Here is a 20,359-nt window from a genome sequence, read left to right on the forward strand (position 1 = left end):
AGCCTGCCCCGCACTGCATTTTTCAGGGGATGACAAGAGGGTGGGGGTCGGGCCCTGCCCACGGGGGTATCTGGGGCGTCCACTGTGGTCAGGCGGCCGGGGTCAGGTCGCGTGTCCTCCCTGAAGGCCAGGCCTTTGCTCCTCTTTGCAAAATTACCAACCTCGGGGCGCAGGCGCGCCCGCCTCTCTCTTTCCCGAGTCTGGCCTCGCGGTCAGGAGGCTGGTCCCCCGCGGCGGGCGAGCCTGTTACCGCCGGACCCACCCGGACGCCTCCTTCCGGACCTGTGACATTTCAACCCAGAACCTGCGTCGCGCAGGACCCGCGCTTGCGGGACGACGGTGCGAGCCGCGTCCCCAGTGTGCAGGGCGGCGGGGCGAAGGGGCTCGGCCTGGGTCTCCTCCCGCGACTCTGCCGGCGCGGGACTCCCCTGCTCCTCTCCGCCCCCCGCCCCTGCTCCGGTCCTCCCGCCGCAGGCTCGGCTCCGTGCCGCTCCCTCCGGGCTGCACCCGCCACAGGCCCCGCCCCGCCCCATCCCGTGCACCAGGCTCCGCCCCGCAGGCTCCCCTCCCCGGCCCCGCCCCCGCCCCACCCCGCGCAGCAGGCTCCGCCCCCCGCAGGCTCCCCTCCCCCCCGGGCCGCGCCCTCCCCCGGGCCCCGCCCCACCCCGCGCAGCAGGCTCCGCCCCCGTATTCCAGGCCCGCCCGCCGCAGGCTCCTCTCCCCGGGCCCCGCCCCCGCCCCACCCCACAGGCTCCGCCCCCCGCGCCCCCGGCCCCGCCCCTCCCGCGCCGCAGGCTCCCCTCCCCGGCCCCGCCCCCGCCCCACCCCGCGCAGCAGGCTCCGCCCCCCGCAGGCTCCCCTCCCCCGGGCCGCGCCCTCCCCCGGGCCCCGCCCCACCCCGCGCAGCAGGCTCCGCCCCCGTATTCCAGGCCCGCCCGCCGCAGGCTCCTCTCCCCGGGCCCCGCCCCCGCCCCACCCCACAGGCTCCGCCCCCCGCGCCCCCGGCCCCGCCCCTCCCGCGCCGCAGGCTCCCCTCCCCGGGCCCCGCCCCTCGGGGCTCCGCGCCGCCTCCGTGCACCTCTTTTGGCGGCCGGCGCGCTCCGTAGCGGCCCGAGGCGCGAGGTCGGAGGTCGCGGGGCGGGGCCGGCGTCGGTGGCGACCGCCAGTGCCTCCGCCGTCGCCCTCGGCCCGCGTGAGCCCGCGTTCGCCTTCCCGGAGCTCGGGCGCGGCCGCGGACGCCGAGCATGGCCCTGGGCGAGGAGCGGGCGGCGGGCGCGCCGGAGGACGGGGCGGAGGACGAGGTGCTGGCGCGCGGCAGCGCCCTCGAGGCGTTCGGCGAGAGCGCGGAGACCCGGGCGCTGCTCGGCCGCCTGCGGGAGGTGCTCGGCGACCGTGCGGCCCGGGAGGGCGCCCTGGAGCGGTTCCGAGGTGCGCGCGGGGGCGGGGGGCCCGCGGGGGGGGCGGGGGGCCCGCGGGGGGGCGGGGGCGGGGGGCGAGCCGCGGACAAAGGCGCGGGGCGGGGGCGGGGGCGGGGGCCTGCGGCGCGGAGGGGGCACCGCCCTCCCGGACGCCAATTCTCGCGCTTTCTTTTTAGTGATAATGGACAAATACCAGGAGCAGCCCCATCTGCTGGACCCGCACCTCGGTGAGGACGGAGGCAGGCGCCGCGGGGTCCCAACCTGCCCCAGCTCCAGCCCGAGTCGAGCTCTTCCTCTTCTTCTTTTCTAAGATCTCATTTATTTATTTATGAGATAGAGACAGAGAGAGAGAGCGAGAGAGGCAGAGACCCAGGCAGAGGGAGAAGCAGGCTCCGCGCAGGAGCCCGACGTGGGACTCGGTCTCGGGACCTCGGGGTCACGCCCCGGGCTGCAGGCGGCGCTAACCGCTGAGCCACCGGGGATCCCTCTTTAATTTATTTCATCCGTTGTCTTTGCTATCTAAGTGTGCTTGTCGGTGGCTCGGTACGCTTCACAGTCGCCGTAGGGCTGGGTGTTGCGGTCTGGGGAACAGCGGCTGCAGCTGGGTGCTGGGTGCTGGGTGCTGGGTGCTGCAGCCGGGTCGGGGCGGTCCCGCTGTGGGCCTCCTAGCCCCGAATGCCTACTCCGGCCTGGGACTGCGGCGCTGACCGCGTGGCTGTCGTCCGCCCCTTCCTGGCTTCCTCTTGGACCCGCTCTATCCAGAGCACCTCGGTCCCGTAGAGCTTTGTGTGATGACGGAATGTTCTAGATGGGCACCGTCTGGCAAGGTCACCACTAGCCACGTGGGATTGCAGAGCACCAGAAGCTTGGCTAGGCTAGGATGACCGAAGAACTGCATTTCAAATTTTATTCGACTTAAATTAAGAAAGCCTCCAAATGTGGCTAATGGCTGCGGTGCTCACTTTAGAGACGTAAGCCTCTGGCTCTCTGCCCAGCAGGGGCGGTGGCTGCGGGACCCCAGAGCACTCCCGTTGTCTCCCTCTCTGCCCTGCCTGGGGCCCTCCCGGTGCCTGAGCCCGGACTGCTTGCTGGGCTGCTCCAGGTCCCCCGGCTTTCCCTGCTGCTGTCCAGTTTCCAAGGCACAGATGACATCTCTTGGCTGTTGTTTTTTCCTCTCTTCTTTTTTTTTTTTTCCTCTCTTCTTCTTTGTGGATTTGTATCACTCTCTTTCCCTTTTTACTGCAGCTGGAGGCGGGTGGTGAGGATTCCTGAGATGAGCATGTGGAATAATCTGCTTTTCTGGTCTCTGTTGTTGTGACGGTCTCTGCTCTGTTTCTGAGTCCCTCGGTCCAGGTCTGGCTGTGCTCTGCTCTTCCCCAGGTTCTACTCTCTCCTCTGGCATCAGCTTTTCCATGTAATTTGGTCTTTCCGTGTTACTGGTTCTGTCTGCGTTTAACACCAAAGGGATGGAGATGAGGGCTCCTCTGCTTCTGTTTTATAAGTTGGAGTGTTTCCTGCCAGGCCTCTCCTGCCCGTGTTCTGTTGGGCAGCTGCATCTGGCCAGTGTGCCGGGCGGATGGCAGGTTTTCCCTGGAGCAGGCGAGTTGGTTGAGTTTTCCATCACACTGAGGCTGTCCCGGATGCCAGAAGGAAGCCTGTCCTTTATGTGGGGTGTTCACTTCTCTGGGGAAGCTTCTCTCCTCTGGGGAAGCTTCTCTTGTCCTAAGTGGCCCGTTGAGAGTTTTGCTCTGGGACGAAGCTGCTTGTGCTGAGGTGAGGGGGGACTTACACGCCACGGGTTTCACCATTTCAAGTGTATACTTCCCTGGTGTTTAGTGTGTCACAGACTTGGGCAGCCCTCACCACTAATTCCTGAACGTTTCATCATCCCCAGAAGAAGCTCCTACCCGTCGGCAGTCCCCCCCACGCCCCCTCCAGTCCCTGGCAACCACTAATCTGCTTTCTGTGTCTGCATGTGTGTGGCAGGAACATTTTCGCTAATAGAGTCAGGCAATACATGGACTTTTGTGACTGGCTGGCTTCTTTAACTGGGTGTAACGTTTAAAGTTCATTGTGTAATGAGATACTTTGCTAGCTTTTCCACTTCTTTTGGGTTTCCTTTTTTTTTTTTTTTTTAGATTTTATTTATTTATTCATGAGACACAGAGGCAGAGACACAGGTAGAGGGAGACACAGGCTCCACACAGGGAGCCCGATGTGGGACTTGATCCCGGGACCCCAAGATCACGTCCCGGGCTGAAGTGGCACTAAACCACTGAGCCCCCCCAGGCTGCCTTCCTTTCAGCATTTTAAAAGAGATGGTCCTACTGTCTTGGCTTGTGTTGGTTCAGACAAGAGATCTGTCTTTATACTTCTCTTTGTTCCTCCATGTAACTTGGGCTTTTTTCTCTGGCAGTTGGTAGGATTTTCTTTTTATTGGTGATCTTTAGCAGTTTGAAACATGACATGCCATGGTGTAATTTTCTTCCCATTTATCCTGCTCGGAGTTTGTTGAAGCTTTTAGATTAATAGGTGTACAGTGGTCATCAACTTTGGAATAATTTTGGCAGTTATTTCTTTGGATATTTCCTCTGCCCTTAGAACTCAGGTTAACTGTGTGTTGATGCACTTGACACTTGCACGTGGTGCTGAGGCTGCTCTGTGTTTTCCCTTCCTTCCCCCTGTAGTGTAGAAGTTTACTTACTGTGCCTCTAAGTTCTCTCATCTTCTGCAGGATCTAATCCTCTGTTCAGATCTTGTTTTTTCCAGCTCTTGAAGTTACTGTGTTAATATATTCATTTCTTGTCTCATGGTGTTCAGATTTTCCATTACATCCTTGAGCATGTCTTAGTATTGATAGTATTTATGATACTTGCTTTAAAGTTTATATTTTCGGGGCACCTGGGTGGTTCAGCGGTTGAGCATCTGTCTGCCTTCAGCCCAGGGCGTGACCCCCAGTTCCCGGGATCAGTCCCATGTCAGGCTCCCCACATGGAGCCTGCTTCTCCTTCTGCCTGTGTCTCTGCCTCTTTCTCTGTGTCTCACGAGTGAATAAATAAAATCTTAAAAAAAAAAAAGTTTATATCTTTGGGGAATTTCTGTTGACTGATTGCCCCCATTAGGAGTCACAGTAACTTTTTAGAGCCACATGTCTTACAATTTTTGAGTGGATTAAGGGTATTGTATTATGATGATGGTGGTTTTACATTTTTTGTCTTTAGAGAGTGCTCAAATTTGCCAGGCAGTTTAGTTAATTGTAAACCATTTATAGCTTCGTTAGGGCAGTTCTCACTTTTTCTCTAGTTTTTCTCTAATTTAGCCTCACTACTAAGAAAAGACTTCTCTGGAGCGTCTCCTGGTTGCTCTGGGTGCTCAAAGACTTTACTCTGACTTGATGGAATTTGAATGTTGGCCCCATGTCAGCTGGGAACTCTTCACCTTACTGCTTTTTTTTTTCTTTTTTTAAAGATTTTATTTATTCATGAGAGACACAGAGAGAGGGGCAGATACACAGAGACACAGGCAGAGGGACAAATAGGCTCCACGCAGGTGAGCCCGATACAGGACTCGATCCCGGGTCCCCAGGATCACGCCCCGGGCCAAAGACGGTGCTAAACCGCTGAGCTACCCGGGCTGCCCACCTTACTGCTTTTTGATGGTTTTTCTTAACCTGGGCTTGTGGGCTCCTCCTATGCTTGTGAACATGCATACCTTCCTCTTCATTGCTCTGTCCTACAGATTTCAGCTGACTTAGCCTCCTTGAACCATAGTCTCTGCTCTGTTTGAGTCCTCCCCTCCATGTACTGAATTCTAAAAATCACCTCCTGGCAGACACCCTGGGCAGCTGTACATCCCTGTTGGTTTGTTACCTTGCACTGTCTGTTGTTCCAGTGTCTGAAAATTCATCACATATTTGTCTAGTTTTCTAATTTTTGGTGGTGGAACAGTTCTATATAATCTATTCCTTTATAACTAGGAGTGGAAATCCTTTTTTTCTGCCTTATTTACATTGGTTAGAATGTGCTTATCACTAAATCTTAGTAGTTGTAGGAAGTATCTTTTATAAGCCATGGTATTAGATATTTGAGATCGTGTAATTTTTAAAAATATTTCTCCTGCATTTTATTTTATTTTATTTTATTTTATTTTATTTTATTTTATTTTATTTTATTTTATTATCTTTTTTGGAGAGAGAAAGAGAATGCACATGTGTAAGTAGTGGGGGGGGAGAGGGAGAGGGAGAGTATAGTGTTAGTATATGTGCTGCTGAAGTGAGCACAGAGAGAATCTATTTTTAAAGATTTCACCTATATATTCATGAGAGAGACAAAGAGAAAGAGGCAGAGACACAGGCAGAGGGAGAAGCAGGCTCCATGTAGGGAGCACGATGCAGGACTCGATCCCGGGACTCCAGGATCACATCCTGGGCCGAAGGCGGTGCTAAACTGCTGAGCCACCCAGGGATACCCGAGAGAGAGAATCTTAAGCAGACTCCCTGCCCAGGGCTGAGGCCGCTTGGGGCTGGATCGCACAACCATGATCTGGGCTGCCATCAGGAGTTGCATGCTTTACCGACTCAGCCACCCAGGAGCCCCTCTCCTGCATTTTAAGAGCAAGAATGAATGGTGTATTCTATGTTCTAGAATCTGTTAAGATGAAAATGTTTTTCTTCTTTTTCTCTGTTGATACTTGGATTGAATAGGTTTACTAATACTTAACCACTCATATTTATAAAGCCTTTTTTTGGCATTTTGTTTTAATATCATAGTTATGTTTAATTTTCTTTATGTTTAATTTTGTAGTACATGTTTTGTGTATGTTTTTCCCTAGAATGGATGATGAACTTGTTGTTGGATATAGTGCAAGATAAGACCTCTCCAGCTGACCTCATACACCTGGCTTTTAAATTTCTTTACATCATCACCAAGGTAACCTTTACACATAGCACTTTATAGTTGACAGAACACTGCCCTTTTTTTTTTTTTTTTAAGATTTTTATTTACTGGGACGCCTGGGTGGCTCAGTGGTTGAGCGTCTGCCTTTGGCTCAGGTCGTGACCCTGGGGTCCCGGGATCGAGTTCCACATCGGGCTCCCGGCATGGAGCCTGCTTCTCTCCCTGCCTGTGTCTCTGCCTCTGCCTCTTTCCCTCTATGTCTCTCATGAATAAGTAAATCAAATCTTAAAAAAAAAGGTTTTTATTTATTTGTTTGACATAGAACATAATCAGGGGGAGGGGCAGAGGGACAAGTAGACTCCCCTCTGAGGAGGGAGCCTGACACTCCATTCCAGGACCCCGGGATCATGACCTGAGCTGAAGGCAGATGCTTAACCGACTGAGCCACCCAGGCACCCCAAAAGGACACTTTTTTATATACTTGGTCTAGAACTTAACTTCCAAATATTATTTTTCAGGAAAGATGGTTCTCACACATAAGTTGTGGGTTTCAGTCTTTTTTTTTTTTTTTTTTTTTTACCACATTTTAGGGATCAGATATTAGTGATAGTGATTGGGGGTCCTTTGGCTGAAACCACGTCTGAGATATTTAGCATCTTTCGTTGAAATACATCAAGTAGCACCTAGCTAGAAAGGCAATGGGGGAGGGGAAGAGAGGAGGGAGAGGGGGAGAGAGGGATGACTAATTAGGAGTTTCTTACAAGGAAAAAGTGGACAAGTTTGGTGAAAATGGAAGTGCTTATCAAACTTTAATGTGCAGGTGAATTTCCTGGGGATCTTGTTAGCAAGGCAGATTCTGAGTAAGCAGGTCTGGAGTGGAGCGTGGTAATCTGCATTCTTAAGAGACTCCCAGGTGATAGGCCAGTGCTGACCTGCAGACATCACCAATTGCAATTTTTTTTTTTTAAGATTTTATTCATGAGAGACACAGATAGAAAGGCAGAGACAGGCAGTGGGAGAAGCAGGGCCCATGCAGGGAGCCCGATGTGGGACTCAATCCGGGACCCTGGGGTCATGCCCTGAGCCAAAGGCAGACGCCCAACCGCTGAGCCACCCAGGCGTGCCAGCCAATTGCAGTTTTAACCATGGGAGTGACTCAGAACTGTCTCGGGTGGGTGTTTTTTTTTTTTTTTTTTTTTTTAAAGATTTTATTTATTTATTCATGATAGTCACAGAGAGAGAGAGAGAGGCAGAGACACAGGCAGAGGGAGAAGCAGGCCCCATGCAGGGAGCCCGACGCGGGATTCGATCCTGGGTCTCCAGGATCACGCCCTGGGCCAAAGGCAGGTGCCAAACCACTGCGCCACCCAGGGATCCCTGTCTCGGGTGGGTTTTGATGGGCTGCGCGGTATAGTAGTGCCTGCTGTGTGGTGAGGAGAGGTCCTTGGCCAGTGAGAGGGCTTCGTGGTGGGCTGCCGTGGGCTTACTCCTCTGTGGCTCAGGTGGTTTGAGTGCAGGGTCCCTTCTGGTGGTGTAGCACTGCGTTTATGGAAGCCATAGTGAATTTGGGGACCTTTGAGTTTTTGAGGACTTAGTCTCCTGAGTGTCAGAGGACACTTTTGTGTAAACAAGGTCAAAGGAAAACTTTTTAGTTTGTAACATATCTATATGTATATATATATATTTTTTTGAAATTTTAAGTCTTTTTTTTTATAAGTTTATTTTTTATTGGTGTTCAATTTGCCAACATACAGAATAATACCCAGTGCTCATCCTGTCAAGTGCCCCCCTCAGTGCCCGCCACCCAGTCACCCTGCCCACCTCCCCTTCCACCACCTCTGGTTCGTTTCTCAGAGTTAGGAGGCTTTCATGTTCTGTCTCCCTTTCTGATATTTCCCACTCATTTTTTCTCCTTTCCCCTTTATTCCCTTTCACTATTTTTTATTTTACCCAAATTAATGAGACCATATAATGTTTGTCCTTCTCCGATTGACTTACTTCACTCAGCATAATACCCTCCAGGTCCATCCACGTCGAAGCAAATGGTGGGTATTTGTCATTTCTAATGGCTGAGGAATATTCCATTGTATACATAGACCACATCTTCTTTATCCATTCATCTGTTGATGGACACCGAGTCTCCTCCCAAAATGTGTCTATTGTGGACATTGCTGCTAGAAACATCGGGGTGCAGGTGTCCCGGCATTTCACTGCATCTGTATCTTTGGGGTAAATCCCCAGCAGTGCAATTGCTGGGTCGTAGGGCAGGTCTATTTTTAACTCTTTGAGGAACCTCCACACAGTTTTCCAGAGTGGCTGCACTAGTTCCCATTCCCACCATCAGTGCAAGAGGGTTCCCCTTTCTCCACATCCTCTCCAACATGTGTTGTTTCCTGCCTTGTTAATTTTCCCCATTCTCACTGTTGTGAGGTGGTATCTCATTGTGGTTTTGTATATATTTTTAAAGATTTTACTTATTTATTCTTGAGAGACACAGAGAGAGGCAGAGACACAGGCAGAGGGAGAAGCAGGCTCCCTGCGGGGAGACCAGTGCAGGACTCGATCCTGGGACCCTGGGGTCACGCCCTGGGCCAAAGGCAGATGCTCAACTGCTGAGCCACCCAGGTGTCCCATATATCTCTATTTTTGATGAAGCACATATAATACGTGTTAAGTCAGAACAAACATTTGTGAAATGATATAAGAAGTAAAATGGCTTTCCTGTTTATTCTTAACAAGTTATATAGCTGTAATGTGATATAATTCTTTTTGATCACTGTGTGGAATAGGTGGTGATCTTTGATGATAAAGAAAAATATAATTTTGCTGCTTTCTGTGTTTTCTAATTATGTAATAATTTTTTTTTAACCTGGTAGGTTCGAGGATATAAAACATTTCTTCGTTTATTTCCTCATGAAGTAGCCAACGTACAGCCTGTTTTAGATATGTTTACAAATCAGAATCCCAGAGACCATGAGGTGAGTGTCTTTTTTCTCCTTTTCATTCCCAGCCGCGTCCTTCCTTCCTTCTTCCCTTGTTTGCTCCACTCCTGACTGGCGGGTTCATCTTCCTGTTTCCTTCAATTTTAACTTCTGCTGCTTTGTATCACTCTCTCTTTTCTTTTATTCTTTTGCCTTTTTGTTTTTGTTACTTTAAATTAATTCCTTTTAAAATATACTCTTTGGGTTCCCTGGGTGGCGCAGCGGTTTGGCGCCTGCCTTTGGCCCAGGGCGCGATCCTGGAGACCCGGGATCGAATCCCACATCGGGCTCCCAGTGCATGGAGCCTGCTTCTCCCTCTGCCTATGTCTCTGCCTCTCTCTCTCTCTGTGACTATCATAAATAAAAATTAAAAAAAAAAATATACTCTTTATGAAGAAGAACAATATGCCTATATACAGTGTAGTGGTGATAACTATATCAACCTTTTTTTTTTTTTTTTAACCTTTCACATTTTTAAAAACTGAAATAAAACTACTTGGTTTCCAGGACTACCCCCGGTTTGATGATTCCCTGGGACCACTGTAGGATTCTGCGTGGAGTTCTTTTTTTTTTTTTTTTAAATATTTTACTTACTCATTCATGAGAGACACACGGAGAGAGAGAGAGAGAGAGAGAGAGGCAGAGACACAGGCAGAGGGAGAATTAGGCTCCATGCAAGGAGCTCGACGTGGGACTCAATCCCAGGTCTCTGGGATCACACCCTGGGCTGAAGATGGCACTAAACCGCTGAGCCACCCAGGGCTGCCCCTGCGTGGAGTTGTTCTTAATGGTTGTGACTGATTAGTAGCAAAATCAGCACAGGGAAAGGTATATGGGGGGAAGTTTGGCGAAACCCAGAAGGAAGCTTCTAGGGTTTTCTCCCAGTTATGTCACTTGTAAGTTCTCCTGGCACCGAGTTGTGATGGCACCTATGAAGTGTCTTCCACCAGGGAAGGTCATAGAGGCTGGTGTGCAGGATTTTTCTTGGGGCCTGGTCACGTGGGTACTCTGCCGAGCATGGACTGAAACGCCAGACTCCCAGAAGGACGGCAGGTTTTGACATAAGCCACGGGGTTTTACAAGTGGCCCAGGCACAGGGCATCCTCCTCCTCAGGGAATGGTGGGAAGCCTCCTGAGATCCAGGTTTCCAGAGGCCCACTGGTGGCCAGCCTTGTTAGCGCGCTTTTCCAGGTTGCTTTGGGAGCATTCTTTCGCACAGCGTGCGTTCTGAGGAGCACACATTTCACAGTTGCACACCAGTGAGTTGTCTGTGAACGCGCCTGATCTCTGTTGAAGGCGCGGGTGAGCATTTCCCCAGCTCTCCCCTGCTTCTTGTGCCTGGATGCGTGATCCCAGGGCCGAAATGGAGTCTTGTTTTGCTGACCTCTTAAAATAAGGGCACTCCTCTTTGGAAGTTGAGGATAGTTTTTATTCTGAAGTCTTTTGTTCTCCATCTTTTGTTTTTCACTCTCTTAATCTGCTGATTGTGCGCTGAAGGGTGCCAGCCAGGAGGAGCCATTAGACTGACATGTTGTGCTTTTGCTTTGTTCATTTTGCTGTTTGTTTCGTCTGCGGAGGTAACGGGCTGTCTGTCTGACGGCGGGTGTGTGCGGGGGATACAGGGGAGACCGGGGGCAGCTCGTGAGGGTCTGTGCTCCAGGTTCTGAGTGGACCGCACCTGACGGGCCTGTGGTGGCATCGAGGGGCGGGGAGAGCGGGAGGACTGTGAGCGGGGCCTACGGGCTACCTCTGTCCTTCGTACAGCAGCCGTTTTACTTTGATTTAACTTCCTAGACTTGGGAGACGCGCTACATGCTGTTACTGTGGCTCTCTGTGACCTGCTTGATCCCTTTTGATTTTTCACGCCTCGACGGGAACCTCCTTACGCAACCTGGACAGACGCGAATGTCCATAATGGATCGCATTCTCCAAATAGCAGAGGTAACTGTGATCATGCACGTCATTAGCTGCTAGTTAGTGTTCTTTTTCATTTTCATGCTATCTTGATATTAGAGTTTAATTAGCCACACTTTGAACACTTATGTTTCTTTGACTGCTGTTACTGTTTTTTCAGTGAGGTAAAATTCCATTTCCTAACCTATTTTGAAAGTGTGATAATTCATATAGGAGAGAGGATGAATTACTTAGCAAATCTCAATTCTTTGTAGGTAGTGCAAATTGTTTGCTAATCGTAGTAATGACATATGAGAGATCTCGGGGCAGTTGTAAGAGAAAATAAAGGTCCATTTTATAAAAAAGGTCCATTTTTTAAAAAAGATTATTTATTTATTCATGAGAGACACAGAGAGAGAGAGAGGCAGAGATACAGGCAGAGGGAGAAGCAGGCTCCATGCAGGGAGCCTGATGTGGGACTCGAACCCAGGACTCCAGGATCACGCCCTGGGCCAAAGGCAGGTGCCAAACCGCTGAGCCACCAGGGATCCCCTAAAGGTCCATTTTAAATTTGGTTTTTAATTTTATTATTTTTTTGGTTTTTAATTTTTAATGTTGTATAAATAATACATGATCTGTGTAGAAAAATGAGAAAATAAAGCAAAGCAAGAAAGATGCTAAATCAAAGTCCCTGGGGCAGCCTGGGTGGCTCAGCGGTTTAGTGCCTCCTTCAGCCCAGGGCCTGATCCTGGAGACCTGGGATTGAGTCCCACGTCGGGCTCCCTGCATGGAGCCTGCTTCTCCCTCTGCCTGTGTCTCTACCTCTCTCTCTGTGTCTCTCATAAATAAAATCTTAAAAAAAAAAAAAAGGTCCCTCAAATTCTAGTGCCGAGGAATAATAACCCTTGTATATTTTTTCATACTTTTTGTGAGGTAGTAATTTGTCTATGTGCATAGTATTTGCATTACCCCAAACTTCAGTGGTTTAACACAACACACACTTATTATCTCATAGTTCTGTGGGTCAGGAATTTGGGCAGTCTGCATCCAGGTCTCCCCAGCTGAAGTCAAAACTCGTCCAGAGTAAGGCTTGCTTTCCTGTTGTCGGGGTGATTGCCATAAGCCAGATCCTTGAGTGTGTTGGACCAAGGGTTCTTTGCTGACTGTTCCTTGCCATGTGGCCCCCTTAACATGGCAGCATATTCCCTCGAAGCTGGCAGAGGGCAGGGTCTGCTGGCAAGACAGAAGTCACCATGATGTGTTATCAAGTCACAGAAGTGGCGTCCTACCCCTTGCCACATTCTTGGTTAGAAGCATGTCACTGTGTCCAGCCCACGCAGGATGGGTTCCACAAGGTGTGAACACTAGCGGTCGGGTGTCTGTTGAGTGTCTGCTATGTGCTAGACACTGTTCTAATCATCTTTTGTGTGATGACTCACATAATTCTACTGATTGGAGTTTGCTTTTTTTTTAAAACAATACTTTTTAAAAGATTTTATTTACTTATTTGAGACAGCGAGAAAGAGCATGAGGGGAGAGGAGGGGTCGGGGAGAACCCAACTCCCCGCCAAGCAGGGACCCTGATGTGGGCTCTGTCTCAGGACCCTGAGATCATGACCTGGGCCAACGGCAGTTGCTCAGCCACTGAGCCCCCAGGTGTCCCAATGGCTAACTCTTTTTATCTTCATTTTACTGAGGGGGCGATAGTAAAAAAAAAAAAAAAAAAAAAAGTAACTTAGCTGGTTCACTTTATGGTCAGTGGTAGATCAGATTTGAAGCCAGGAAGTTTGCTTCTTGATCCCGAGCTGCTCACTCTGTGCACACGCCCTTGGTGTCCTGCTGCTCTGCGAGCTGCTTTTTCCCTGGTGTTTTGTCAGTGAGTAGATGTCTTCTCATAATCTTGAAGGGAAACGGTGCTCCACTGAACCCTAATTTTAAAGATATTTTCTTGGGGCGACTGGGAGGCACAGTCGGTTGAGTGTCAGACTATTGGTTTTGGCTCAGGCCATGATCTCAGGGTCATTAGATGGAGCCCTGCGTCAGGTGCTGTGCTCAGTGTGGGGTCCACTGCAGATTCTCCCTCTCCGCTGCCACCCGACGCGTGGATGTGCATGCTCTTGCTCAGATCAGTCCATCGATAAGTCTTTATTTTCTTTTATTTTTTCTTAGGTTTTATTTATTTTTTCATGAGACACACACACACACACACACACACAGGCAGAGACACAGGCAGAGGGAGAAGCAGGTTCCCTGCAGGGAACCTGACACGGGACTCGATCCCGGGTCCCCAGGATCAGGCTCTGGGCTGAAGGCGGCGCTAAACCGCTGAGCCACCCCGGCTGCCCCATTGATAAATCTTTAAACAAAATTCTCTTGTAGATGGACATTTAGTTTGTTTCTAATTCTGTGAGAAGTAGTATGGTGATGAAGCACCTTTACATACACCCTTTGTGTATTTGTTGTGTAAATGGGACGGTCAGGTGAGTGGCTGTATGTTCCTAAGGGTTTGGCACTGGGTATGTGATTGTCCCTCAGAAAAAAGATATTTTGTGGATCATTTGGAAAAAAGTGGAGGTGAGAATTGGAGACTTAAGGCAGGCTTCTGAATAAAAAAATAGTTATTTTGTTTTGACCCTGGGTGGTCCTCTGTTTGAGTGGGGCCTCCCAACTGCATACTCACATATTGGCAGGTCCCATGTGTGCTTCGTGGATGCTATGATTTTTTTTTTAAAGATTTATTTGAGAGACACACACACACACACACACAGAATATGAGCAGGAGGAGGAGCAGAGGGAGAGGGAAGAGAACCTCAAGCGGTCTCCCTGCTGAGTCGGGCACTCGACTGCCCGAGCCACCCAGGTGCCCCTGTGATTCCCTGTGATAGCCGTGTGACACGTGTTTCAAGGGGTCTGGCCACATGCCGTGTGCAGCTGGGCACCTGCCCTGTGGTGAGCACAGCACTCGGCAGCTGCTGGCGACTGTGGTTCCAGTTTAGGGGTGGTTTGTGCAGCTTTGGAATGTGGCCTCTGCCTAGAAGCTTCATTCTGGGTTCTCTGGGGGCTGCCGCGTGTGGGACTGGCTGGTGAGCAGGTCCCCGAGATTTACATGATGTGTGTAATGGGGTCTGTCCTTTATCCTTGTAGGCCTACCTGGTTGTCAGTGACAAGGCCCGAGATGCAGCCGCTGTCCTTGTGTCCAAGTGAGTACCTCTCTGCTGCTGCCAGCTGTGTTGCTTGATATGTGACTAGTGTGCTCTGAGAGGGTTTGTCTTCCGTCCTCTTCCGTGTTCCTGTTTCTGTGTTACCTTGGAGGAGGACACTGGCTGACGGACCTGTGGCCTGGGGAAGTCTTTGCTACTGCCCGTTGCTCGTCTCTCTCTTTGAGGAAGCTGCAGAGACCTCCGAACCCGACAGTGTGGTCTGGGGCTTTGGAGGTCAGCCGACAGTCCCATCAACTGTGCACATTCAGAACGGGTGTAGCGGTTATACGTGGGCAGGACCTCAGCTTTGGGGTGGTGGCGCTTAGATGAGTCTCTAAAGGTCACTTAGAAAGCAGTTAACGCTGTGGTTTATGGAGATCATGAGCTTGATTGGATCACTGTGGCTTGGGATAGAAACCCGCACATATTCTCTGTTGACTAAAAAACAGACTGCCTCAAACAGGTGAACATGGCTTTGTCTGATGAACTGGGTAAGCTGACCCAGTGTCCTCAGCGTCTCTGCAGAACATCAAAGCTGTATACATGTGAGAGCTGTGTAAAATTGTTCCAGAAAATGTGAGAATGGAAGGAAGCTGTTTTTTTTTTTTTTTTTTTTTTTTTAATATTTTATTTGAGAAACAGAGAGAGAACACACAAGCAGGGCAGGGGCAGAGGGAGAAGCAGACTCCTCACTGAGCAGGGAGCCCAGGCTCCATCCCAGGACCCTGGGATCATGACCTGAGCTGAAGGTGGACGCTTCACTCATTGAGCCACCAGGCATCCCAGAAAGCAGTTTTCCCAAATTAATCTTTGGTACGATGGGTGATTTAAAATAAGTGTATAGAGTAAATAAATTAGAAAATTTGGCTTTTCCCCACTCTATATTTGTGAAAGTTGAAATGGACTGTGAAAACTTTTGGATATTTTGATTGGGAAAGTGGGTAACATCTCATTCAGGGTTCCCCTGTACCTAGGTGTAGCTGTGACCTTACACAAAGTGGTAAGAGAAACCTTGGGGGCAGCTCGGGTGGCTCTGCGGTTTAGTGCCCGCCTTTGGCCCAAGGCGTGATCCTGGGATCCCGGGATCGAGTCCCCCCTTGGGCTCCCTGCATGGAGCCTGCTTCTCCCTCTGCCTGTGTCTCTGCCTCTCTCTCTGTCTCTCTCATAAATAAATAAGTAAATTAAAAAAATTTTTTTAAATAAAATCTTAAAAAAAAAAAAAAAAAAGAGAGAAACCCTTTGTAGGGCGGTGGGGCCCTGGCTGAGGTGTTTGTGCAAGCACTTCCTGCGCCACAGGGCAGAGCTTGTGTAGAACTGATTTTGGGATGGGGGGGGAACACATGAGCCCCACATGCATTGCTTCACCTGAGGGGAGGGAGGTACTCACTGGATAGAGGTTTCTTGTGATTAAAAAAATGAGTTTCTTTTTAATTGTAAGGGTAATCACTTGTTTTGGAAAATAAAATATAAAGTACAAACTCCACGTGTACCGTCATCTCCCAGAGACGTAACTGTCTGTCTTTTGTTCTTCTGTCCGTGGGCATGTTGGGGAACATTATTGGTACCAGGTGCCAACAGATGGGCCTGGAGCTTCATTCAGTCTTTTTCCAAAACACGATCATGGTGTGAATCTGTTACTGTTTCTCCAGTCCCCTATGGGATGTGCGACTGCTGCTCTGCAGCTTGTTAGCAAAGTCAATGTCATTGTGAACGTTTTACGTAAAATTTTGGACCATTCTGATTGATTCTTAGGGGTGAATTCCTGGAAGGGGAACGGACATTTTAGTTTTTTTTTTTTTTTTTTTAAGATTTATTTATTTATTTATTTATTTATTTATTTATTTATTTATTTATTTATTTATTTATTTATGAGAGACAGACAGAGAGACAGAGAGAGAGGCAGAGATCTAGGCAGAGGGAGAAGCAGGCTCCATGCAGGGAGCCCAGCGCAGGACTGGATCTGGGGACTCCAGGATCACGCCCTGGGCTGAAGGCGGCGCTAAACCTCTGAGCCATTCCCATTTTAGGGGTTTTAAGTGCAATTAACTGGCAAGGTTATCTCTTCCCCATACTTTTATTAGTACTATGTGTGATTCTAACACATTTGCCAAATTTGTTAAATGGAAAAAACGATGTTTTTATTATTTATTATTACCAGCAGTCCTGAGGGTTTGGTACAGCGATGCTGAGTTTGACTCTGTGGACCATGGCATCTGGGGCCTGGGGAGCTGAGGCCCTGCCCTGTGGTCCTGCCCTGATGTCCTCCGGGAAAGGTGACCTGGGGACACATGCAACCACTTGGCAGGACTCTCCGGCACCACCTAGTGGTCGGGACGAGTACACAGTTCGCGTGGTTGAGGCTGGTTTTAAATGCATTAAAAATGCTCCTGCCGGTTTGCCAGGTGCTGGGCAGGCAGCTTCTCCGAGAGTTCCAGAATGGGCTGCGTGTAACTGCACTGGCTGAGCATCGTCTGATACACTGGGCTGTGGCTGTTCTGAGGGAAGAGAGGGCCCTGAGGTGGAGGGCTTGTGGTTGGATGAGAGCTTCCCGCAAGGATGCTGAGGCAGGTGCCAGAACCACACTGGGCACCGCTCTGGAGCGGGCCATGATGTACGTGGTGCCAACACGGGGGAGAAGCAGACCAGCGTGTCGTAAAACGGGTTTGCACAGCATTAAGTGGAGGGTCCCGCCAAGCGTGTTCTGTGGGGGGCAGGTGAAGGGAGTGAGGTCCTCTCTCCTGATGCTCTCCGGTCCCATGTGTCCCTGGGCCCTCTGGGAGGCTGCACGTCTCCCCCCGTCTGTCTCTTCATGTTCTTTGCCTGTTTCCCGTGTTTCTGTCTCGAGAGTGGAAGCTTCCCAAGGAGAGCATGGGCTCAACCTGAGCCCCCGAGTCAGATAGCTGAGGCCAGTTTGGTGTGGGGGATGGAGGGTGGCTGCTGGCCTAGACCAGGAGTGTGAGAGAGCGCGCAGGATCTAGCACGTGCTATCTGAATATCCAGAGAGTGCTGAGCTGAGCGGGTGTGGGCTCTGCAAGGCGCTGTGCAGCTTTGGGTGGAGGGAATGGGGAAGGGAGACCCAGGGCAGGCGCAGGGAGAGGGGCCTGGGGCCTGGGGCCAGGCCTTGCTGTTCGAGGCGGTCCAGTGTCCTGAGGCGAAGGAAAGGGAAGGGCTGAGTCGTAGGTGTTGGTGGGGTTTGGGGTTCCTGGTAGTGTTGGGGCCAGGTAAACGTGGTCCTGCGGCGTAGGGGGCCTCAGGAGGAATGGGAGCCCTGTAGGGAGGAGACGGGGGTGGGGGACCGGCACATGACCTCAGAGAGGGCCGTGGTCTGGGTGGTGTCTGGTATTTTAGATCAGAGAGCGCCCTGGAGAGTGTGTCCTGACAGGAGGATGTAATCCACCGTGTGGAGAACAGATGTCCTGGTGTGAAGACTCCTCTCGGTGGGAGGACACGGTGGGCTCAGAGGGGGAGCTCTCCTCATTTGGGGCCGTGGTTGAGCGCTCACCCTGCCTGTTTGCATCCTTCTGGCAGGTTTGTCACACGGCCTGATGTCAAGCAGAAGAAGATGGCTGGCTTTCTGGACTGGAGCCTGCACACCTTGGCCCGCTCCTCCTTCCAGACCATCGAGGGGGTCATTGCCATGGATGGCACGCTGCAGGCCCTGGTAAACACTGCCCGGGCGGGGGGGGGGGGGGGGCAAGTTGCGCTCACCTTGGAGTCCATTCTGAAATAGGCCGAGCATAGGGAGACCATTAACCCCAGCAGCGCAGTCCGTCACCTGGCGCGTCGCCACCAGGGGGCGGCAGTGTCCATAGAGCTGGGCCGGGCGGGCGGGGCACACCCTCCGCCGGGTTCCTGCTGTGTAATCCTGTTAGAGTGTAATTTTTGGAACCAGCTCTGATGAAGTAAGGCAGGTGATTTGAAATTTGCTTTTGTTCAGCTGCTCGGGTTAGGATGTTAGTAAAAGTGTGTTAAATACACAACAACACCCGCCCAGAGCGCACTGCTTGGTGCCCACTTCCTGCTCCTTCTGTCTGTTGTGTCGTCTTTTTAGTGCTGATGAGGAGTACGTTCCCAGAAGAGGGGCAGCTGCCCAGGCCCTCGTGGTCTGGGGTGTCGTGAGCACGGTGCCTCCTCTTTGCTCTTTAAGTGCAGCAGGTGAAACTTGGTTCTTGGCCTTGTTTCTGAAGCTGTAGAGGCCCATGGCCTACTTTCTGGAGGGCAAGGCATTTTGGACTGCCTTTAAATGGAGGCGTTTGGACCCATGACTCAGCGTGACATTTTCTTGGGTGTTGTCCTGTGTGTCGGCTGTTGCCGGGTGGGACGAGGTGTAGGAAGCCGTGAGGGCCAGTGGAAAGTTATCACCCGGGGCAGTGGGCCCAGCTGTGGGAGGGGAGGTGAGCGCCGGGTCGGCCACGGGGCCTGGGGAAAGCCTGTCCCTGTCCCGGGTGCTTAGGGCACAGACTGCCTGGCCTCTCTCAGGAATGTTCTCGGCTTCTGTTTCTTTCCACCCCTGCCGCTGTTGTCTTTGGGAAGGCCAGCCTTTCAGTTGATGGGAGTATTTTAGGACATTTTATAAAGAAACCTGGAAAAGTAGAACATATGCTGAATTCTTGTGGTCTGTTGAGGTGCTGCTTTTTTCACGCTTTGTTCCATTCTATGTATGAACGTGATAGGTTGTGCACTAGGTTTTCAAAAATATTGAGAGATGTGCGCCAGGGTGCCTCAGTCAGTTGGGCGTCCAACTCTTGATTTTGGCTCAGATTGTGATCTCCTGGGTCGTGGAGTTGAACCCGTGTTGGGAACCCGCGCTCACGGGGAGTCTGCATCTCTCCTCCTCGCTCTCCCTTTGCTTTTCTCCTCTCTTGGACATGCATGTGTGCGTGCATGTACATGCTCATGCGTGCTCTCTCTCAAATCTTAAAAAAAAAAGAAACCAAGATAATTCACATACCATAAGTAATCCACTTTTTTAAAGTGTATAATTCAGTGATGATTTTGTTTATGGACAAGGTTGCACACCCATCACCACTATCTAATTCCAGAATATTCTCATCACCGCTAAAGGAAACCGCACACCCATTAACAGTCACTCCCCATTCCCCTCTGCAAACCTTAATCTAGTTTTCCATCTCTGTGGATTTGCTCATTTTGAACATTTTGCATAAATGGAATTGTACAACAAGTGACCTTCGTCACTTAGCATCATGTTTCCGGAGTTCAGCCACATGTTGTAGCTTAGGTCAGTAATTCATTCCTTTTCACGCCCACTGGTAGTCCACTGTCTGGGTGTTCCTAGCTGTTGGGAGTGGGGCTAACTTAAACTTCTGCGTGCAGCTTTTTGTTGGAGCGTATATTCTAGTTCCCTTTGGGTATGAAACAATAGCTTTTTAACAGTTTAAGTATTTTCTGTTTTTGAGGTCTTAATTTTTCTCATGGCCGCACACCTGTTACATCGATGAGACATGGCGTATCAGCTTGTGTAGACGCGTGGCCTGTGCCCTCAGGTGGCTTTCCTTCTAGCTGTGTGTGGAGGTGGTGCTTACAGAGGGTTTTATTGGGATTGTCAGTGTAATTGCTGTAATGGGAGTCAGTGCGGGGCGAGGCTGGCCTGAGAGGGCGCTGAACGTGGATGTGGATGGGGGGGGGGGACATGTGAGACACAGGCTCTCGTTGCCTGAATCCTGGGGGAGTGCCTTTATGTTTTAGCTAATTCTGGTAAAGGATGGGCGAACAGCAGAGCTGTTTTATGTGAAGGTTTGGGTGTAAGTGGATTATTCATTTTTTGCTGTGAGTCACATTGATAAGTCTTAGGTCATGGAGAAACAATTGGAAGGTCTGACAAAATGTAGCTGGGGCCTGTCAGTCGGCTGTGGCCTGCAGGGCGGAATGCTAGACCCACCTGAGTGTGGGCGCAGGAGTAGGCACAGGCGACCTAACTTCCTCTTGCGGGTATGGTCCTATTTTAGACCTTT

The 20,359-nt window shown here is 50.7% G+C and overlaps 1 protein-coding gene across 2 annotated transcripts in view; it reads left to right on the forward strand.

The window, feature by feature from the left end:
• Nucleotides 1-1,185: 1,185 nt before the first annotated feature.
• Nucleotides 1,186-20,359, forward strand: part of TBCD (tubulin folding cofactor D) — a 138,424-nt gene continuing 119,250 nt past the window's right edge. Inside the window, exons 1-7 of one of the 2 annotated variants that reach the window (XM_077854747.1) lie at nt 1,186-1,428; nt 1,595-1,645; nt 6,249-6,346; nt 9,190-9,291; nt 11,089-11,235; nt 14,332-14,387; nt 17,916-18,048. In XM_077854747.1, the coding sequence (XP_077710873.1) occupies nt 1,245-1,428; nt 1,595-1,645; nt 6,249-6,346; nt 9,190-9,291; nt 11,089-11,235; nt 14,332-14,387; nt 17,916-18,048 (771 nt within the window). In that variant the 5' untranslated portion in view covers nt 1,186-1,244. The remainder of the gene's footprint in view (nt 1,429-1,594; nt 1,646-6,248; nt 6,347-9,189; nt 9,292-11,088; nt 11,236-14,331; nt 14,388-17,915; nt 18,049-20,359) is intronic. The other variant, XM_077854748.1, reaches the window with a different exon arrangement.

The sequence above is a fragment of the Canis aureus genome, chromosome 16 (genome assembly GCF_053574225.1).
Source record: "Canis aureus isolate CA01 chromosome 16, VMU_Caureus_v.1.0, whole genome shotgun sequence".
Lineage (NCBI taxonomy): Eukaryota > Metazoa > Chordata > Mammalia > Carnivora > Canidae > Canis > Canis aureus.